Source organism: Vespula vulgaris, chromosome 2, assembly GCF_905475345.1.
Source record: "Vespula vulgaris chromosome 2, iyVesVulg1.1, whole genome shotgun sequence".
Classification (NCBI taxonomy): domain Eukaryota; kingdom Metazoa; phylum Arthropoda; class Insecta; order Hymenoptera; family Vespidae; genus Vespula; species Vespula vulgaris.
The window spans coordinates 14,754,295-14,771,812 of record NC_066587.1 but is presented as its reverse complement, the minus strand read 5'-3'; the positions used below and the strand labels follow the sequence as shown (position 1 = coordinate 14,771,812).

Sequence of the window (17,518 nt, the reverse complement as noted above, 5' to 3'; positions counted from 1 at the left end):
TTACTTTTTAAATTTTATTTTTGACTGGTATTGGTATATCTATTAAATTTTTTTAATTATCATCACCGACTAGTAATCCACTAAAAGCGGAAAATATTCATTCATTGAATCCTATTATTGGAAAATTAGGATATGGTTCAATGACGTGAGTAATCTCTCTTCATAAATAAGAAATATAATATTAATTATAAATAAAACACGCGCACTAGCACAATAAATATGTACACTCTCGTTAGGAAGTTCCAAAGGAATCGCTAGAAAGTAGCGACTTTCCGGTTCTCTTCTCGCAATAACTAGCCAAAGTTTTCAAAATGATGGATAAAGTATGGTAGTCTACGGCCCTTGTTCACCTCGTCGCAAGCAGACATTACGCTTTTAGTTAAAGGCCGTGGTCCACAACTAAATACTCCTATTTTACTGACCTGCAAAATATAAAAATATCAAAGTTCTTTTACATCGAAGAATTCATTTCATTCGTCCTCTCATTTCTGCGAGAACTCTTGCGATACTAAAAATTATTACAATGGTAATTCGTATAAAGTACAATAATACATTTTCCTAGTTAGAAGTACTTTTGAAAAAACGGAAGCTTTCGAATCGCTGAACTTTGGACTTTTTTAATAACGCAAAGCCTCAAGTACTTTTATAATACTCACGTAACTATGTTTCTTTTGAACAAACTTTAGAAACGAGGTCATATCTGGTCGACCAAAATGATTAATGGCTTTCAGTCCAGTGAATATACTCTTCTTAGATAATCTTTGAAAATGATTCTCACAAATATACTGAAACATGAAATTTTAGGTTCGTCAGATTTTAGATAAATCCATTTATGAAAGTATCCATTACGAAGTTGAACGACGATAATTTCTAAACTTACAAGCATGGTAGTACGTAAGTCGAATTTATGAAAGAACTGAGTTATAAATATGTGTATCTCGAGAACGTCGGTTACGTCTTTCCTTTCGACATCTCTGAGAACATCGATAAACCACTCAAAGTGTTTGTGCGATGGGCATATCCAAAGAAAGTATACCTGTTGAGAAAAGTCAAACGATTCGTAGAGAGAGAGAGAGAGAGAGAGATAAATAGATAAATAGATAGATAGATAGAGAGAGAGAGAGAGAGAGAGAGAGAGAGAGAGAGAGAGAGAGAGAGAGACATATGTTTTAGGATAAACTCAAACGAACTGTACGTACCTTTTTACAAGCAACTCCGGAATATCTATTAGTGGAAGTACCAAAGACGAGATCATTCAGCATAGAAGCATACGGGGTAACTCCAATTCCCCCACCGACCATAACTGCCACTTCGAATTTATACCAGTCTTGATTTCCACCTCCAAACGGTCCCTCGATTCGTATTTTAGGGTGCTCGTCTTCCGGATTATAGTTACAAGGATCAAAGTAGTTCCGTAATTTCCAGGTCCATGGACCTTGGGCTTTGATATGACACGAAAGGAAGTTCTCGTGGGGCGCAGAAGTGAGGGTGAATGAGTGGAACTCGTTCGATCTAAAGACTGTACATGAGAGACGTACCCATTGACCTGAGAGATACTTAAGATTCGGAGGTCTGTAAAATTTTATCTTTATTACATCGGAGGGTAACAATTCCGTCTCAATGATATCAAGAGCCATGTATTTCGTTCTCAAGCTTACGACCTGAATAAAATTAACACGTGTTATTAATCGTTCCAGTGAAATATATAACAACGAGGATATACCTTGTCCAAAGCATAGATGATCGCCGGACCAACAAAGAAAATCCAAAATCTTGGAGAACCAGTTAATCTGGCTAAACCGTGGATCAGGGATAATGCATAAAATAATACATACAAGCTGTGAGTTAACGAAAAGAATTTATATGCCTTTTGGCGTATCGTAGGATGTGCGAAAACAAAAATGATCGTCATTACGAGGAAAAGTAGAATACCGGTTAAGCCTAAACAAAAAGAAAAGAGAATAGAGAAAAAGATAATAAAATCTAATTACATTATATGCGCATGGATAGTATTCAAAGTTCAATAACTTTTTTCATTACAAACCTGTCACCGTTTGAAAGAGCCAAAATGTAATAGTTGGCTTCGCATCGCTTGGAAAACTGATCTCGTTTGTGAGGCAGCGGAGATGCGCTATCGGTTGCGTCGATACGTGATAAAAATTCACGATGTGTCCGACCGTATGTAAAATGGAAAAAAAGAGAGCCGTGCACGCGGCTATTTTGTGAAATTGTATGTGCGAATCCAGTGGAATATACTGTTGGATCGAGAATTCTTTCAATTTGGTCAATAGATTACGAGACATCGTGAGAAGTAATAAACTGTAACAAAATGACAAAGCTGCTGCTGATCCCCGAGTTATCGCAATACCAACACCCATAATGTGTCTCAAATCCGTATGTTCAGCCATGAATGAATAGTCTATAAAAGAAAGGTTCGTTTCAAAGCTAATCATTATGTTATCTCTTAATCAGTAAAATTTTTGTTAAACTCACGTATAAACCTTTCGACGAAGAGAGCTATAGTGATAACGTAAAACACGAAAAGATAAAATATATTTTGTCTATTTTCTTCGAGAAAAGTCGATATCGCGTCCCATTGTTTGCGGGCCCAATTCTTCGAATCTTCGGGTGGCAGCTGATCGATCTGAAAGCTTGTCATTCGAGCGACGTTCGTCGACATATCCAGAAAATTTTGTTTCGCTCCTTTACAATCCAATCCAATTGCAACAAAATCGCCTTTGTATTCCTTCATCATTAACTTGAAATCATTGTAAGTAAGATAATTCTTTCTTTCAAGACCAGCGTCCTATGTCATGAAAAAATAATTGGCTTTACTCATTCCAAATTAAATTGAATTGCCTAAACGTAGAAAAAAAAAGATATTGACGTTTAATTACTTGAAACATTCCATCGATGAGTTCGGTGACATGATCATCGGAAAGACTGGTAGTACGTGCAATCTCAACGAGCGATCTTAACATCTCGGATAATTCCTCTTTATCGATAACACCGTTGCTGTCCTTATCGCACATGTCAAAAATAATACGCAATTTGTCCTCGGTTTTGCCACGAGAAAAGAGCAACACGGTATCGAGAAATTCTTGGAAGGATATGCGACCATCGCCGTCTTTGTCGACGATATTGAACATTTTCTTCACGAAAACTGCATCAGGACGCATACCAAGAGCACTAGCAAATTCGCTTTTCGACAGAGATGTGCGCATCGCTGTAATAACCTCGCCTGTATCGCTATCCTCGGATCGTCGTCGTCTTTCCCCAGGTCGTAGACCAAATGTCAGCGCGTAAGCTTCTCGGAAAAACTGTTAAAGTTTTTACTTTTTTCTTTTTCTTTTCGAATACAATTATTTCTCTCTATTTTTTGCTTTCTTTTCTTTTTTTTTTTTGATTTCATTTGGTTTTCATAACTATTGCAAATCTTTTAGAAACGTTTAACGTAAAGAAAGAGATATAAATTTCGTTTGAAATTGAACAAGTAGTTACCAACCTGTTCGAGTTTCTTTTGTCGACGTTCTTTAGTTTCCGCTTTTGCGAGCATAACATCGCGGTTAACTTGGAAAAGCGTGCAATGTTTCTTGTGGGACGACAGGAACGCTTCCAATTTCGCAATGAACTTTCTGCGCGAGGCCAAGGAATCGAGTTCAAGGACAAGGTCGTAATCACGCGGTATACGTAACAATACCAGCGCCTTTCTATGCCCGCTTTCGCTTTCCTTAAATATTTATTGAAGTTCGATATCAATTGGACGAGATCTTAAGTTCTTAACGTATGCGAAAAAAAATCGATGAAAATTGATTATATAAGAAAGAAGAAGTCGTTAACGAAAAAGAAAAAAGTACCTGAGACTCTTCTATGGTTATTGTATTAACGCCACTAAAATCGAACGTACGAAGTTTCTCGCCCTTTCGATCGACGATATGCAAAGCTGCTTCAGGACCGAAACGAACTTTCACCAAGCGACGATGATTTGCGTGCAGCCATTCGCGAACGACCATCTTGTCGACGCAAATTCGGTTGTCGCTTCTCCTTTGAATTTCTTCTTGAAGTATACGTAAACGACGTCTCCGTCGGTTCTGTAGTTTTACTAAGCCATAAGCGGCTCCAGCGCATAAAATTGGGAAAAATCCGAGGAAAACGCAGGCATAGATGTAGACGAACTCGCTACCCTGTGCAAAGTAAGAAAAGAAAAGAGAAAATGAAAACAACATTACGACGATTTATGATTCCCGGCGATAAAATAATATTTCGAAAGTTTGTTTGGCGTTATAAAAAGTAACTTCGTAAAAATAATTTCACGTGATTTACTTCGAAGTAGTCGTATCGTTGCAACGGTAAACAGGGCTCGAGTACGGATGAGTTCAATTGGAAAGGTTGAGGACACGGATCGTTTTCCTCCCATAGGAATACTCGTTTTTGAATCGTGTCCGGCGAAATATTGGTTGCGTTTGTGATCACATCCCACAATGTCACACGGCGTATATCTTCAATTTCGCTTTTTGTAAAAATTCTATGTAAAAGGTAGACGTTTAATGTAAAAGGTATACTTTATTACGTATACGCTCGAATACGGCGGAATTCGATTGAATTCCAAGCGAATATCAATCTTACCCAGACTCTTCATTTTCAAACCAAAAGCGATCGGAGTCCCTCAAGCGTAAAAATTGCTCTTTAATAACCGCAGCAAAAAGTTCCCCGGGTCCATCACTGGATTCCAACATACCGCCGACGTAAACATCAACGTTATTTAAATTGTTCGAATGGATTTCAACGAGAGTACGCAGTAGAGATGGATTTTTGTTGAATAAGTCAGGATTAATCTCGTTCCATGTTTTCCTTGGCGTTAACTTGAAATGTTTTCGCGCGGTATTGTAATCCGGTAATCCATTATCGCGACCACGCATGATATTAAGAGCACCGAGATCTCTGCGTGAAAATTCCATTGGCCCGAATAGATTGTTTCGTATATCCGTACCGAGAAGATTGTCCTCCTTCTCAGCTATTTGAGAACTCATTCCCATGATTAATTCTTCTATCGTACTATTCGCTAAAATTTCCTGAAAAGAAACGATCGAAGAGTTTAAGAAGTCGACAAACTTCTTGACACTGCACAAAGCATTTTTTTTTTTTTTTTTTGATTTATTACGAATACTCACGTTCGAATCCCACCAAGTAGAGCAGAGTCTGATCGCGGCTTGACCCGCGTTAGTCTTTCGAAACTCGCATCTTTCGTCACGTCTGTATATACCAGGCGGTATAAGAGTATGTCCAAAACGAAAAGCAGCACTTTGAAAAATATGACTTATTCCTGGATGGAGATCAGTTTTATAGCCGGTATACGCTGGCAATTCTTCGTCCAACAGCGTGGGAAGGTATTCGTATAAAATGATGTTCTAAGATAAAGAGGACAAGGGAGAAATTTAATTGAATCGCCTATTCATCTCTCATACTTGGAGAAAATGGAAACTCGATTTGTACCTGTAGTGTTCCTATAACTATACGTCGTGCCTTCTGAAAGATTTCTTCGTCGGACATGTCGGGATATTCTCGTTGTACACGGCTCGCTATAACGTTATGCCAACGATAGAATAGGATCCCTAATGAGAGTAACGGTGGATGTTGATTGGTTCTTGGATCTCCGAGTACTATGTAACAGATTAAAGTCAAGATAAGAAAAAGAGCACTCGTAGATAGATCGTACTCGATAATGGGATTATGAAATATTATTGTGGCGTAAATAGTCCTGAGAGTACGATGAACCTAATGAAATTTGGTTGTTACATATGAACGATCATGATCGATCTTATGTTTCGATAAGAGTAATACGTCGGCCAACGCGTTTAATTATTTCGAACAAATACGAATCGCATTCGTGGCTGGATATTGCAAAAGAAAAAGATAAAGAGATTTCGATATTATGAGCAAGCTATGTTGTAAGAGAAATTTAAGGTAAACGGCAAGAACAAGGTGTAATCTTACGATAAAGCCGTTCTGGACTGAGCATTCTCATAACGTGCGGAACGGCATGATTGAAGAGTGGAGCGCGCATGGTGTTTCTCACGGGAAATTTTCTGCTCGGTTCCATGAGGAGACTTCCGTTCTTGAATGCTCGCATCGTGTTCGCCCATGCCTCGCTACTGGAGTATATGAAGCTACCATCGATCCAGCTTGTTACTTTATTTATCTGCAACCTCACATATTCAGAGCTATTTTTCATGTTATTGTTTATAAGCCAATATTTCTCTTTTACGTCATCGTCATCGGTCATGCACGTAAAACAATGTGTCATCCGTTTCATTCTCTCATACGAATGTCCATAAAGTAAACGTAATTCTATCGATACTTTAGAAAACCGTGTCATTCACGTTTCTCTATTTTCATACAACGTAATGAAGTCATGTCTAACGTGCGCGCGTTGTAGATTAAATTATCTTTTGTAAAAAAAAAAAAAAAGAAAAAAAAATTCAATTGGAAAAAGATGACAATCGTTTCCTTTCAAGTCACGCAAAGTAAGAATAGTAAAGTCATCGATTCAAAATGGATACGGAAAAGTAGGAAATTACCTGTTCGCGAGGGCTGTTCGGGCTACGTCCAGTTTGGCGGTCGTAATCGGCACGTAGGAAAGGAATGTACTTGTTACCTTGGCACTCCTTGTCGAAAACCGGATCGCATTTATCCACGTCGATACGATGGAACTCTATAGGACAGCCACTTTCGCTGGCCATGATTATTTCCGACGTGACCAGTTGTCCTGAAATGATTTCGTTATGTACACTAAAATTCAAATCTCGTTGTTAAATCTTGATGTTATAGATTGGAAGTCAAACGAGATTAGTCATAACAGGATTTACTAAACAGGACCTAAACTGATACGCTTCCGGCTACGGATTACGTATTTCATTCATATGTATCGGACTATAGTTCTGAGCAAACTCGACTACAAATATTTCAGAAAAAACATGTTTGTCGTTTAAAAAAAGACCTTTTATTAAAATTTATGCTCGGTAAACATTTGTAGGATGTTTTTATTTACCGAAAAAGGCGAAGAGAGCAGTTCGATTTTTAACGGAGGGTAAACCTTCATCCCCTTGCATAAAGAGATCGCTTAGCTTTCTTGGCGAGGGTCTGTCTTGGCCAGCCAATGCATAGACACCATCCGAATAAGCTGCAGGTATCTTTCTTATCAGCCTACTGCCTATGGAATTTAGAGGCTGAATTAAGTGATCCTTGAGAAAGTTCCTCTAGATAAACGTTTACTTGCCGATCGATCCCCAATTCGGATGAGCCAAGTTGTTGTACCATCCATCGTATCTTTGTTTTTCCACATCATTGTGAAACGCTCCTATAGATATCAAGATTAACGATTAGCGATATTATAACATTTTAATTAGACGTTTCCATGAAAGATTAATTTTTTTCTTTTAAATTCGCAAATCTTACGTGGTCCAACGTTAATTATTAAGATTTAAGCGTAACGTTAAGAAACAAAGTACAAGTGACTCGTGTGAAGAATGAAAAATATGTAACGCGAGCATCGTTAATGGGGCAACGTATGAATGTTTAGAAACGAAAGCTTCATAAAACGGAGCTCATGGCGAGCTTGGTTCTGGCAAGAGCGAAAGTTCGTTGCGCGGCCAGCACCTACCGGTTTCAACGAGTAACACGATCCAGAGAGCCCAGAGAAACAAACGCAATCGTTTGAAGAAGCGGGCCAAAAAAAGACGTTTCCCTGTCATCGTTGTTCTTCTTTTCTCTTCAGGAGGATCTAAACCAATGCCATATCTCGTTCGTACGAAGGAAACCAGGATCTGTTGGATCTCTATGTGACCCAAAAAAAAAAGAAAAGAAAGAAAGAAGAGGATTTCACGTTCTCTCAGCGACAATTGGAACGATCCATTTTCCTTGTTTCACTTCTTTTGAATCCACAAACCGGATTACCAGGTAAAAGGACACATTTGTACGTAAAATCCAGAAAATCGTTTCGAAATGTTGAATTGAGTCACCTCACAAGTTGTTTTAAGATAGAAACGTGAAGCAAAAAGTTGGCAAAACCAACAATGCGGGTACAGCTAACAATGCAGGACGTCACGTGCGTGTCGATCGAGTTGGAAAAAGTCTTGCTGGTTCTTGAGAATCCTTGTCCGTAGTGATCAGTCTTTTTCCACTTTGGTGTGTAGGACAACGAAAATGAAGATAACACGATGAGATTTTAAAAAGAAGTATCGAAGATCGGTAACCTTTCTTTCTCTTTCTCTCTCTCTCTCTTTCTCTATTTCTTAATTTTTTCTCTTGGATTTTTATAACGTGGTTTGGGCCAAGAGCGTGGCCAAGTTGTTAAGAACCAACCCACGAACCGACACCAGCCGATCTTAGCTGCACGGTGAAAGTCGCCGGTCTACTTGCTTCGTTCTTACCAGCCACCACCAGAGTACCGTCGTTCTCCTTCTCTTTTCTCATATTCTTCTTCTCTCTTTCCTTTCAACGAGAACGAACGAGCCTACCCGTTCTATACGTAAAGCCTCTCTAACCAAAGCAGACCCCCACCAGGTTTCTTACTCGCAAGCGATTCCTTTCTCCAGTCGGCACGTTTTACCGAGGCGGCATCGTTCGTGACGTCACCATATGCGCAGGCCTAGTTTTTGAGTCCGCGGCACCGATTACCCAAGGCGAAACCTCTCCCGAGTCTCTCTGTGCCTCGAGTACGTTTCAAGGTCGACGCTTCACGACGATCCTCGCTAGCCTCGTGTTTCAACGTTTCATCTTCTTTTTTGTTTTTTTTTCTTCTTTCTGATCCTTTCAACGAAGAAGGATTCTCTCAACAACATTTGAGCGACCCTCATCGTGACTGCCTTTGAGATATTCTTTACCTCCTGGATCCGCATGAGTCATCTTCTTGAAACAGTCTAGACAATATCGCAATATTTTCTTCTATTTTTACTGTTTTCTGTTAACCCAACGCTCGAGAAAGTTTATTTGCAAATTAAAATATATGGAAAAGTCTCTCAGAGAGCTAGAAAAGAAACGTTAAGTGTGATCAGTGAAACTGAGAGATTGTATATTTTTCATTTTACATAATATATTCGATCACATAATATATCCAAAGATAGTCTTTACTTACAAGAAATTTAATGGTAGTGCAGTTATCCGGATGATTTTCATAATCTTTTATATGAATAACTCGTCCTGTTGTATGACATTAGATAAATATTTATATATACGCAAAACAACAGGAGACCTATCGAATGGCATGTCTGACGGATAAGCAAGTTTTCTTCCGCAATAATCCGTATCGTTTTCTCGTCACTTTTTAATCGTTCATAATCTCACAACCTTGACGAGAAAGCTTATTTTTCAGAATCAAGCAAATAATTGGAGTTTGTACGGCTTGACTCAAGTCCAATTCGTCCTGATACTTTCTAACTTTTTTTTTTTTTAAATAGACATTAGTATCATTCCTAGTGAAATCTTTCTTACTTTGTAAAGTAACATTAGCAACTTTTGCTTTTCTTTTTCCTTAATTAAAGAGGTATTCGTATATAATCAATCACCGCACGCACGAGATATTTGGTGATCGCATTCTTTTGCCTGAGAATCACAGGTGCAATGTATGTATCTATACATATATGTAAGTATATAAAAGCGTGTATATACAGAGGCTTATGTTATGACTCAATCCACACAAAGAGAGATCGCGCCTACTCGGCTACCGGTCGATTTTTATCGCCCTTGGCACGGATCGGCAAAGACGGTTACATTTGGTGGAGATCGAGTATACTTCCCTCGTTGAGACCATACGTTCCAGTCGGAATACGTCTCTTCGTGCCTTGAATACATTTTTACTGATTTATACGACCGAGGTCTTTCACCTTATATTCGACAAAATAACGGCATCTTTTCAACCAGGAAGTAAAGGAAACTTTGGACGATCGTTCAAGACAGTAAAAAGAAAAAATATTAGATATACGCATATATAATTCAATATTGATTTACTTAATCAAATTACAAGATTACAATGCACCTCATTGCTTCTTATTTTCTTTCGTTATAACTCTTGTTACTTGTCTAAATCTATGAGAAACGTTTTATCGTGAAATAAATATACTCGTATAATATATCGTATAACGGGTTGTAAAATGAAAGAAATTATTTGCATTCGTTATCTTCAATGATTTCTTTTTTTTTTTTTTTTTAAGTCACTCGAGTAGTAAATAAATAATGAATTTCTCATTAGCTTATATTATGTCTAAGTTATCCATTTAATTTTGTTTATTTTCTTTTTTCTCTTTCTTTATTTTTCTTTTTTATTTTAGAATGATTTGCTTAAGTAAAGTAAGAATTTCCTGATATTACTCTTTAGCAAACAAAATTCTTTATAATGAAAAGAATATTTTTAATATCCTGTTCAACGTTCGATATTCAATATTCCGTATCGTCGACGGTTGCAATGAAGAATCTTTGATGCGAGCTTTTTATAATCCACGGAAATGCAAAAATATACAGATAGGGGAGCTTTTACTTCGTTATATAAACGAGATCACGGCTATTGATGTTATAAGCATCATATAAGTCATGTCACAAGAGAGGTCCATTGAATGATAAAGGAAAGGAGGAAGCAAAGAAAAAAAGCTTTTAAATGCATTCTTCCTTTCGATTCACCGAAGCGAGGATTATTGTTTTGCTCCTATCAGAAAACACAGGATTATTTTGCGAATGGCACGATTGCTATACGTATTGCTCTATATATATATATATATGCTATATATATATATATAGCATACACATTTGTCGTGATTTATAAAAGAAAATAGAGAATAGGAAATGAGTGAGTGAGAGAGAGAGAGACAGAGAGAGCGAATGGTCCGTTAAAAGAATCAATCCGTGAAAACTTTTTCAATCGAGTAGAAAAAAATAAAACGTGAATAAACGCACGTACGCGAGTTCGAGCGCCGACAACGCAGGACACACAAAGAAATGTGAAGACCAATGGATGGATGGATGGATGGATGGATGGATGGATAGATCGAAAAAAAGAACAAAGATCATTTGGAAGTCGATCCAGGATAATAGTAGACGACTGCTGGCGCTGGTAATTGCCAATGAGCGGCATGGAGTTCAATCAATTGTAAAAGCGTTTTCCTCACGGATGGAAGAGTCGTCTCGTCGGCTAGAAAAGCGTCTCGTAGACTTCCAAGAAGTTGTTGAAGTTGTGCAGGTAACTCGGCATCAAGATCCTTGCCGATGCAGGTGAGAATGAAGAAGAGACAATCCGTCTATGGTGAATGGGGAATTCCCAGTAATATATCAAGATCATAAAGTTATGTCATTGAGCTAAATAGATCACTACTACTCGGTCAAGGTGGAAAGAACTGAACGAAGGTGAGCAACGATATTAGCGCAAACGTGTACATAGTTATATTCGCGTAATGTGCATATTTCTTCATTACACGTATTCCATAGATATGCGTTCATTCGACGTAATTAAAAAATACTTTTTTGTATCTTATACGTATACGTCGCTTTTTGAATGATAAATACTATCATTTGTATCTCACCTTCGTTCCATACAAAGAATTGTTGACTCTTACCTCAGCGAGAGAATTTACAACCGGTGGTTGCAAACAATCCTGACAACATTTCCAGAGTAATGTGAGAAGCACACGGCCTGGCGGTACTCCTTCTTGTTGCGTCTTGAGTTGAAGTTGCCGTCGTTTCAGCTGCAGTGCAATATAATTACATAGATAAACTTAATACATACCTATTACGCGCATATACATTCTCGAGTTAAACAAGGTTGCACAATATGTTGGTAAGTAAGCCATTGAAACAAGGAACAATCACTTGCCGCAGGTAATAAATGCTATGAATTCAACGAGTTTTTTATGCGAAGCTTTTTTGTACCTGTATAAGAGTTACTCAGGAGACACAGATTTGATTTGCTTTTTTGTTTAGTTAGTCGCTACGAGAAGACACAAATCAATTCAGTAGAAGATACATTCTCCACACCTGACAGTACATCTCGTTGAGGAACATCATGAAGGCCGAGTAACGGTGACAACCTGATTCGTCTCGAAGTATTCTCGCACGATCTTGGTACCATTGTTGACATATGTTCAAGAGAGATTCCAAGAAGGTCTCCTTGCTTTCTTTCTGGATGACAAAATATAAACGTAAGTAGGAATGAATGTAGCATCGCAAGAACGCATTAAAATAAGTATGGATTTATCAATCGATACCTCTATTATAGTAATGCAAATCTTTGCCGCTGGTTCCGCATATCGACGATTTTCAACGGTCCGTTCTAATATATGTCGTACGAGTTCCATAAGCGACCGTGCGTTCAATAGATTTGGATCTGATGGGAGAGAATTTTATGAGTATTTTTTCAAACTTCTTTCTAACGATAATATTTCTTAAAATATTAAAGTTAGACATCGATGTCACTTACCATCGATGGCTCTTAAAAGGGTGTCCTGAACAGGGCCTGGAAACTTTCCTAATTCCGAGGCATCAGAGATATTAATTGCTTTAGCAGCGAGAGCATCAGCAGCGTTCAGACTTTTCGAACGTTTCAAACCGTAAGTGGACACGAAGGATAAAGACTTCGTAAGTCTTCCTACTTTTGGTGTGCTAGATTTGCCTTCGTTTTGATCCACGTTAAAGTGAACTCTATTTGTACCCTGTCACGCGAAAACAATAACCTCAGTAATCCATGTTACTGCTAAATCTTTCAATATATCGAGCTGGTTCGGATCGGACGCTATAGAGTACTTGTCAATTATGATATTCTGATCGAGCTCACGTGTAAGATACTTCCGCTGGAAGCAACCATTTCTAAAGGATGTCCCTGTCTCGATGAGCTCGAATGATGGCTACCATGAGAATGTCTCTGTTGATGCAAAGGATGATGCAGTTGTTGTTGCTGTTGCTGTTGTTGCTGAGCGTAGAGGTATCGATGAACGTTCCCACTCGATTTGCTGTGCTGTAGATAATACGGGGTACGCTCTGAAGCATTCGTCCGAGACCTGATCCAGACATGCCCGCTTAAATGTCAGTCTATTTAAATGTCAAACTATATGTTAATTCGTATTCTTGCAATTACATAACGCGTGCATCGAAAAGAAAAAGCTAAGTAAGTAGATTGCCATCGGATGATTATTTTTCTTACTCATTATATCACCAGGATGATTAAATTAAATCATCGAACGGTATTCAGATCGGCAAAACTCGAATGTATCACGTTGAATATAAATGTAACACAACGTTTCACTCGAGAGAAAGTATTTTAGTTTTCATTCGAAATATTCTGCATTTTTTACGCGCGTACAAGCGTCCTCATATTCGATTAAAAACTATCAATGGCCAGGTCAGCACATATCAATTACGATTCATACTATTTTAATCGATTTCGTATGCATCGACGATACGAACTTTAAATCGCTTTCTGTTTCAATGAAATATTAGAACGCGCCCGCGTTCTTTCGTCCGAACTTGTTTTTATCTTAAAATAGATAAAAAGAATAACGATTCGTCGTTATCAAATAAGCTTCAAATCCTATTTATTCGTCGTTATCAAATAGGCTTCGATCCTAGATATTTCTTTTGTACGTCTTCTAACGCGGACTCACTTAGATGGATGCGAATCGTTCTGCTTCATAGTGAACTCCTTAGCATGTACGTTTAATCGTGGATTAGTGACGTTCGCCGTTGTTCCTTCCGTTCTTCCACCTATGAAAATCACGAATGAATGAAGTTTTCAAAAACAACTTGGATCACAAACCTACGATAAATTTAATATCAATTCGACGAATACAGTAACATTGTGAAATAACATATAACAAATTTACCTGGTGGTCGATAAATCTCTAACGATGGTTTAGTTTTAGTACTGTTTATGCTGTTAGTTCCTTTCGGCTGAATTGCATCCTTCATCTAAAATAATATATAACAAAACGTACATTGTTCATCGTATAAAACTTTATTTAACAATTGGATGAACTCCCGGCAATTGGGATTATATCGCACGTTTTATGAAATTGCTCTGCAAAAATTAATTACTCTGATTCGCACGAAATAAATTAAATTATTACGTATTAAAAAAGTAAATTGTTACGATTAAAACAAGAAAGAAAGAAAATAAAAAGAAACAATAGTAACATGTGATCAAGTTTTAAGAGCAATAAATAAAAGCACGCATTAACGCGTGACCGGGCATTTAAGTGTTAATATCGAACAATTACGTAGGTTTTTAAAGGGACGAGAAAAGCAATAACAGCACGTGATATTAGGTAGTTCTTCTATTGTTTTGATATACCCTTTCATTTCTCAATACTTTTTTATTGACTACTTGAATTCGCACAGCAATCTCTCACGTATTTGCCATTCGTTCGTATATATCATGTAACATACTCATACACGTTCACAAAATACACATGAAACAATGAATGAATATATATATATATATATATATATATATATATATACACACATACATATATATATTCGTGCTTCGAAATCATATCTTTCGTTCGCACGTAGAATAAACTTTGACAAAATAAAAGAGCTACGTCTACCAAACTCTAATATTTACTCTATTGCAAGCAGAAAAATACTTATTATGAAAAAAGAAAATCTCGACGAAATCGACGATCGATTCTTACTTTTCGAACGTAAAGGCGAGCGTCAATTTGAATTTCGCGCCAGTAATGACGGTTAATGAACCGACGCGCGTAAGCGAGAGACGTACACGCGTTGACGTTGATTTCTCGAATTGGACGAAGGTTTTTCAACGACAACGACGACGACACAACGATGACGACGACGTTCGACGTTCGATTTCATACGTTTGTCAATGCCATATAGTACTGTGTATAGAAAGTCTCGAAGCCAGAAAAAGAGAGGGTGGGAGAAGGAAGGGAAAGAGGGAAAGAGAGAAAGAGAGAAAGAGAAAGACGGAGAAAAAAGACAGACGTATAGAAACTAAAAAGAAAAAGAAAGATAGATAGATAGAGATAGAAAGAGAGAGAGAGAGAGAGAGAGAGAGAGAGAGAGAAAATAGCAAGGACGGAGACGACGAGTATGAAAAACGGAGTGGGATTAAACTTACAGTGAAGAACGTGAGAGGATCATCCTTTTGAAGATCCTTGAAAGTATCGGCAAAGGTAAATCCTCGTCTCGGAGAACGAACAACGCTTCTAGCAAAAGCGCGTCGCTAGAACGCGCCGCTACTCTTGGCGTCGAAAGAAGCGCGCTTGCTCGTCGTTCGTTCGTTCGCTCGCTCGCTCGCTCGCTCGCTCGTGTTCGCTCACTCGTTCGTTTCTTCTATCGACTATTGTCCCGTCTTCGTGATTAGCCCGACGTGAAAAGAAAGACGATGCGGCGAAGCGAGAAAGTAATATCAGAGAGAGAGAGAGAGAGAGAGAGAGAGAGAGAGAGAGAGAGAGAGAAAGAGAGAGAAAGAGTTTCTTTGCGTCTGTACGCGCGTAAGTTTGAGAGTAACGAAGAGAGCGACGAGAGAGATAGAAAGAGAGAGAACAAGAAAGAAAGATAGATTGATAAAGAGAAAGAGAGAGAAAGAGAGAGAGATGGATAAGTAGAAAGAGAAGAAAAATTCTCTTTACACCTTTTTTCTGCGTATCTCGAACACTACTACGGTAACGTTGTCGACCGTACGAAGAGAGAACCGACTCCGATGACTGAGGACTAATAATAGATATGGCGGAGCCACGAGAGAAAGAGAGAAGAGAGAGAGAGAGAGAGAGAGAAAGAGAGAGAGAGAGGAGCACACTAAGCACTTAAGCGAGAGCGTATACGTATCTATAGTCAGAATACGTGTGTTTGTAGTCGCTCTACCGGCCTCTTCTACGCCACGCGTATTAACGTCCACTGCCGCGACTAGTAGACTGAAATATCCAACGGACTCATCGAGATGAGATCCTAGTCTATCCTTCTCTTTCTCTCTTTCTCACTCTCTTTATCTCTTTCTTTTTACTTAGCGCGTACATTGCGCACCTTCGCCGTCCAAAAACTCCGCGCTTAAATCGTCGAAACAAGATGGCGGTGCGATTACCACGCCAGAGAATATAAGAAAGAGAGAGAGAGAGAGAGAAAGAGAGAAAGAAAGAGACAGAGAGAAGAGGGAACACAGAAGTCTTAAAACGTGAAAATCCGTGCTTAACCTGTGCAGTATCGTCGATTTATATACTCCAATGGAGTCTTTAAGGATCTTCAGTGAAAATTTGTTAAGTTCGTTCGTTAAACTCGGCTCTCAGATTTCTTAGAACAGAGAGAAAGAGAGACGGAAAGAGAGAGGGAAAGAGACAGAAAATGAGAAAGGGTGTGAGAAGAAAGGAAAAGTTTTCGAAACTTCTTCCTCAGACTACTACTCTCGCGTTCTCCATCTTTCTCTGTGTGTTTGGCTTTGTATGTGTTCTTCTTGGTTACTTGCTTACTTGCTTGCTTGCTTCTTCTTTCTTCGTTCGTTCTCGGAGATACGGAATCGTTGTATTATGCTCGGAAAAGATTTGGCTATTGTTTAAGAGCAAAGAAATTTTGCAAGAAAGTTTTCAGAGGGAAACGTTTTACCAAAAGAGAAAACGCTTCTCATTTGTTTCCCATTGTTATTTTGATTTTTATTCGGTCCCATTAAAAATGGTAAATCCTTTCGAATTTACGTATTTGATGAATCGATTTGCCTTCGTAATTTTGTAATCTTCTAAAGGATATATATGGGGAATAGATCGATAGTTATCGAGATCGAGACTCCTCGATAGTTTTATAGTTCGATACTTTTATGGAAATAGAATCAGCCTCGATCAATGACAAATGTGTCTTTTGATTTCTCGTACTCTTGCCACGTTTCTTTTGACGTCATCCGTATAAAAGATCGAACAAAATAATTGATATTGAACGATAAATTATTGCTACTTTTTTGACCAAAATAATATAAATTTAATAATAGGTTAATAAAATCAGATGTTTATGTAAAATTAGGTATTTATGTAAAACGGAAATAATAAAACGGATCATTCTATTTACGAGAGTTATAATGAGCTGTATCAACGATATATATATATATATATATTATACACACACACACACACGCATACGTATGAAAAGAAGAAAACTGAAATATCGTTGACACTCATCAAGAAATTCTCATGCGATGATGTCGTTGCGTTTTTACATGTATTATCCTGACTATAGAACGATACGATTCGAATTTACATTGACGAAAGGACACCTGTACTTTTGTTTCGAATTAACGTAACGAAAAGGACGGAAATAAAACAAAAATGAAAGGATTATTCGAAACGTTATCGATGATATATTATTTTAATTAAACTCACCTTTACACCGAATTTATTAACCAGCTTGGTTTTCACTGTAGAATTTGTCGCAATCGGCTTTGTTGAGGCTGTGCATCGCATCGTATGTAAATGCATCTGACTGATCTATAGATGTTGCTCTAGGGAACTTTCAGGAAAACTATTTATTCGATTAAAAT

The 17,518-nt window shown here is 38.0% G+C and overlaps 3 protein-coding genes across 9 annotated transcripts in view; 1 reads left to right on the top strand and 2 right to left on the bottom strand.

The window, feature by feature from the left end:
- Window positions 1–12: 12 nt before the first annotated feature.
- Window positions 13–9,837, bottom strand: LOC127061354 (dual oxidase). Of its 3 annotated transcripts, XM_050988069.1 has the most exons (20): window positions 9,134–9,837; window positions 7,661–9,025; window positions 7,273–7,357; window positions 7,049–7,206; window positions 6,579–6,766; window positions 5,995–6,199; window positions 5,494–5,660; window positions 5,172–5,408; window positions 4,627–5,072; window positions 4,324–4,525; window positions 3,858–4,184; window positions 3,506–3,730; window positions 2,898–3,320; window positions 2,494–2,806; window positions 2,045–2,419; window positions 1,724–1,941; window positions 1,200–1,661; window positions 881–1,036; window positions 657–785; window positions 13–422 (listed from the first exon to the last, which is right to left on the bottom strand). In XM_050988069.1, exons 2-20 carry the CDS (start codon window positions 7,749–7,751, stop codon window positions 294–296), a joined length of 4,536 nt encoding a protein of 1,511 aa, XP_050844026.1. In that variant the 5' UTR covers window positions 7,752–9,025; window positions 9,134–9,837; the 3' UTR covers window positions 13–293. The 3 variants fall into 3 exon arrangements, with proteins under 3 accessions (XP_050844026.1, XP_050844028.1, XP_050844029.1); XM_050988071.1 differs by having other exon boundaries at window positions 7,277–7,357; window positions 7,661–9,837; XM_050988072.1 differs by lacking the exons at window positions 7,049–7,206; window positions 7,273–7,357; window positions 7,661–9,025; window positions 9,134–9,837 and having other exon boundaries at window positions 5,995–6,206; window positions 6,579–6,681.
- Window positions 9,838–9,969: 132 nt separating this feature from the next.
- Window positions 9,970–17,509, bottom strand: LOC127061368 (CBP80/20-dependent translation initiation factor). Of its 3 annotated transcripts, none has more exons than XM_050988155.1 (9): window positions 17,361–17,509; window positions 13,860–13,944; window positions 13,641–13,740; window positions 12,815–13,037; window positions 12,461–12,692; window positions 12,249–12,367; window positions 12,019–12,162; window positions 11,601–11,729; window positions 9,970–11,285 (listed from the first exon to the last, which is right to left on the bottom strand). In XM_050988155.1, the coding sequence occupies exons 1-9, from the start codon at window positions 17,454–17,456 to the stop codon at window positions 11,055–11,057; spliced, it is 1,359 nt and encodes a 452-aa protein (XP_050844112.1). In that variant the 5' UTR covers window positions 17,457–17,509; the 3' UTR covers window positions 9,970–11,054. The 3 variants fall into 3 exon arrangements, with proteins under 3 accessions (XP_050844112.1, XP_050844113.1, XP_050844114.1); XM_050988156.1 differs by lacking the exon at window positions 17,361–17,509 and adding an exon at window positions 15,119–15,267; XM_050988157.1 differs by lacking the exon at window positions 17,361–17,509 and adding an exon at window positions 14,673–14,929.
- The window catches only part of LOC127061381 (LHFPL tetraspan subfamily member 6 protein-like), a 30,761-nt gene continuing 25,313 nt past the window's right edge, over window positions 12,071–17,518 (top strand). The window contains exon 1 of one of the 3 annotated variants that reach the window (XM_050988183.1): window positions 12,071–12,182. The gene's annotated coding sequence lies outside the window, so the exon portion shown is untranslated. Of the gene's footprint in view, window positions 12,183–16,132; window positions 16,258–16,300; window positions 16,435–17,518 lie in introns of those variants that run through there. The other 2 variants (XM_050988181.1, XM_050988179.1) reach the window with 2 other exon arrangements.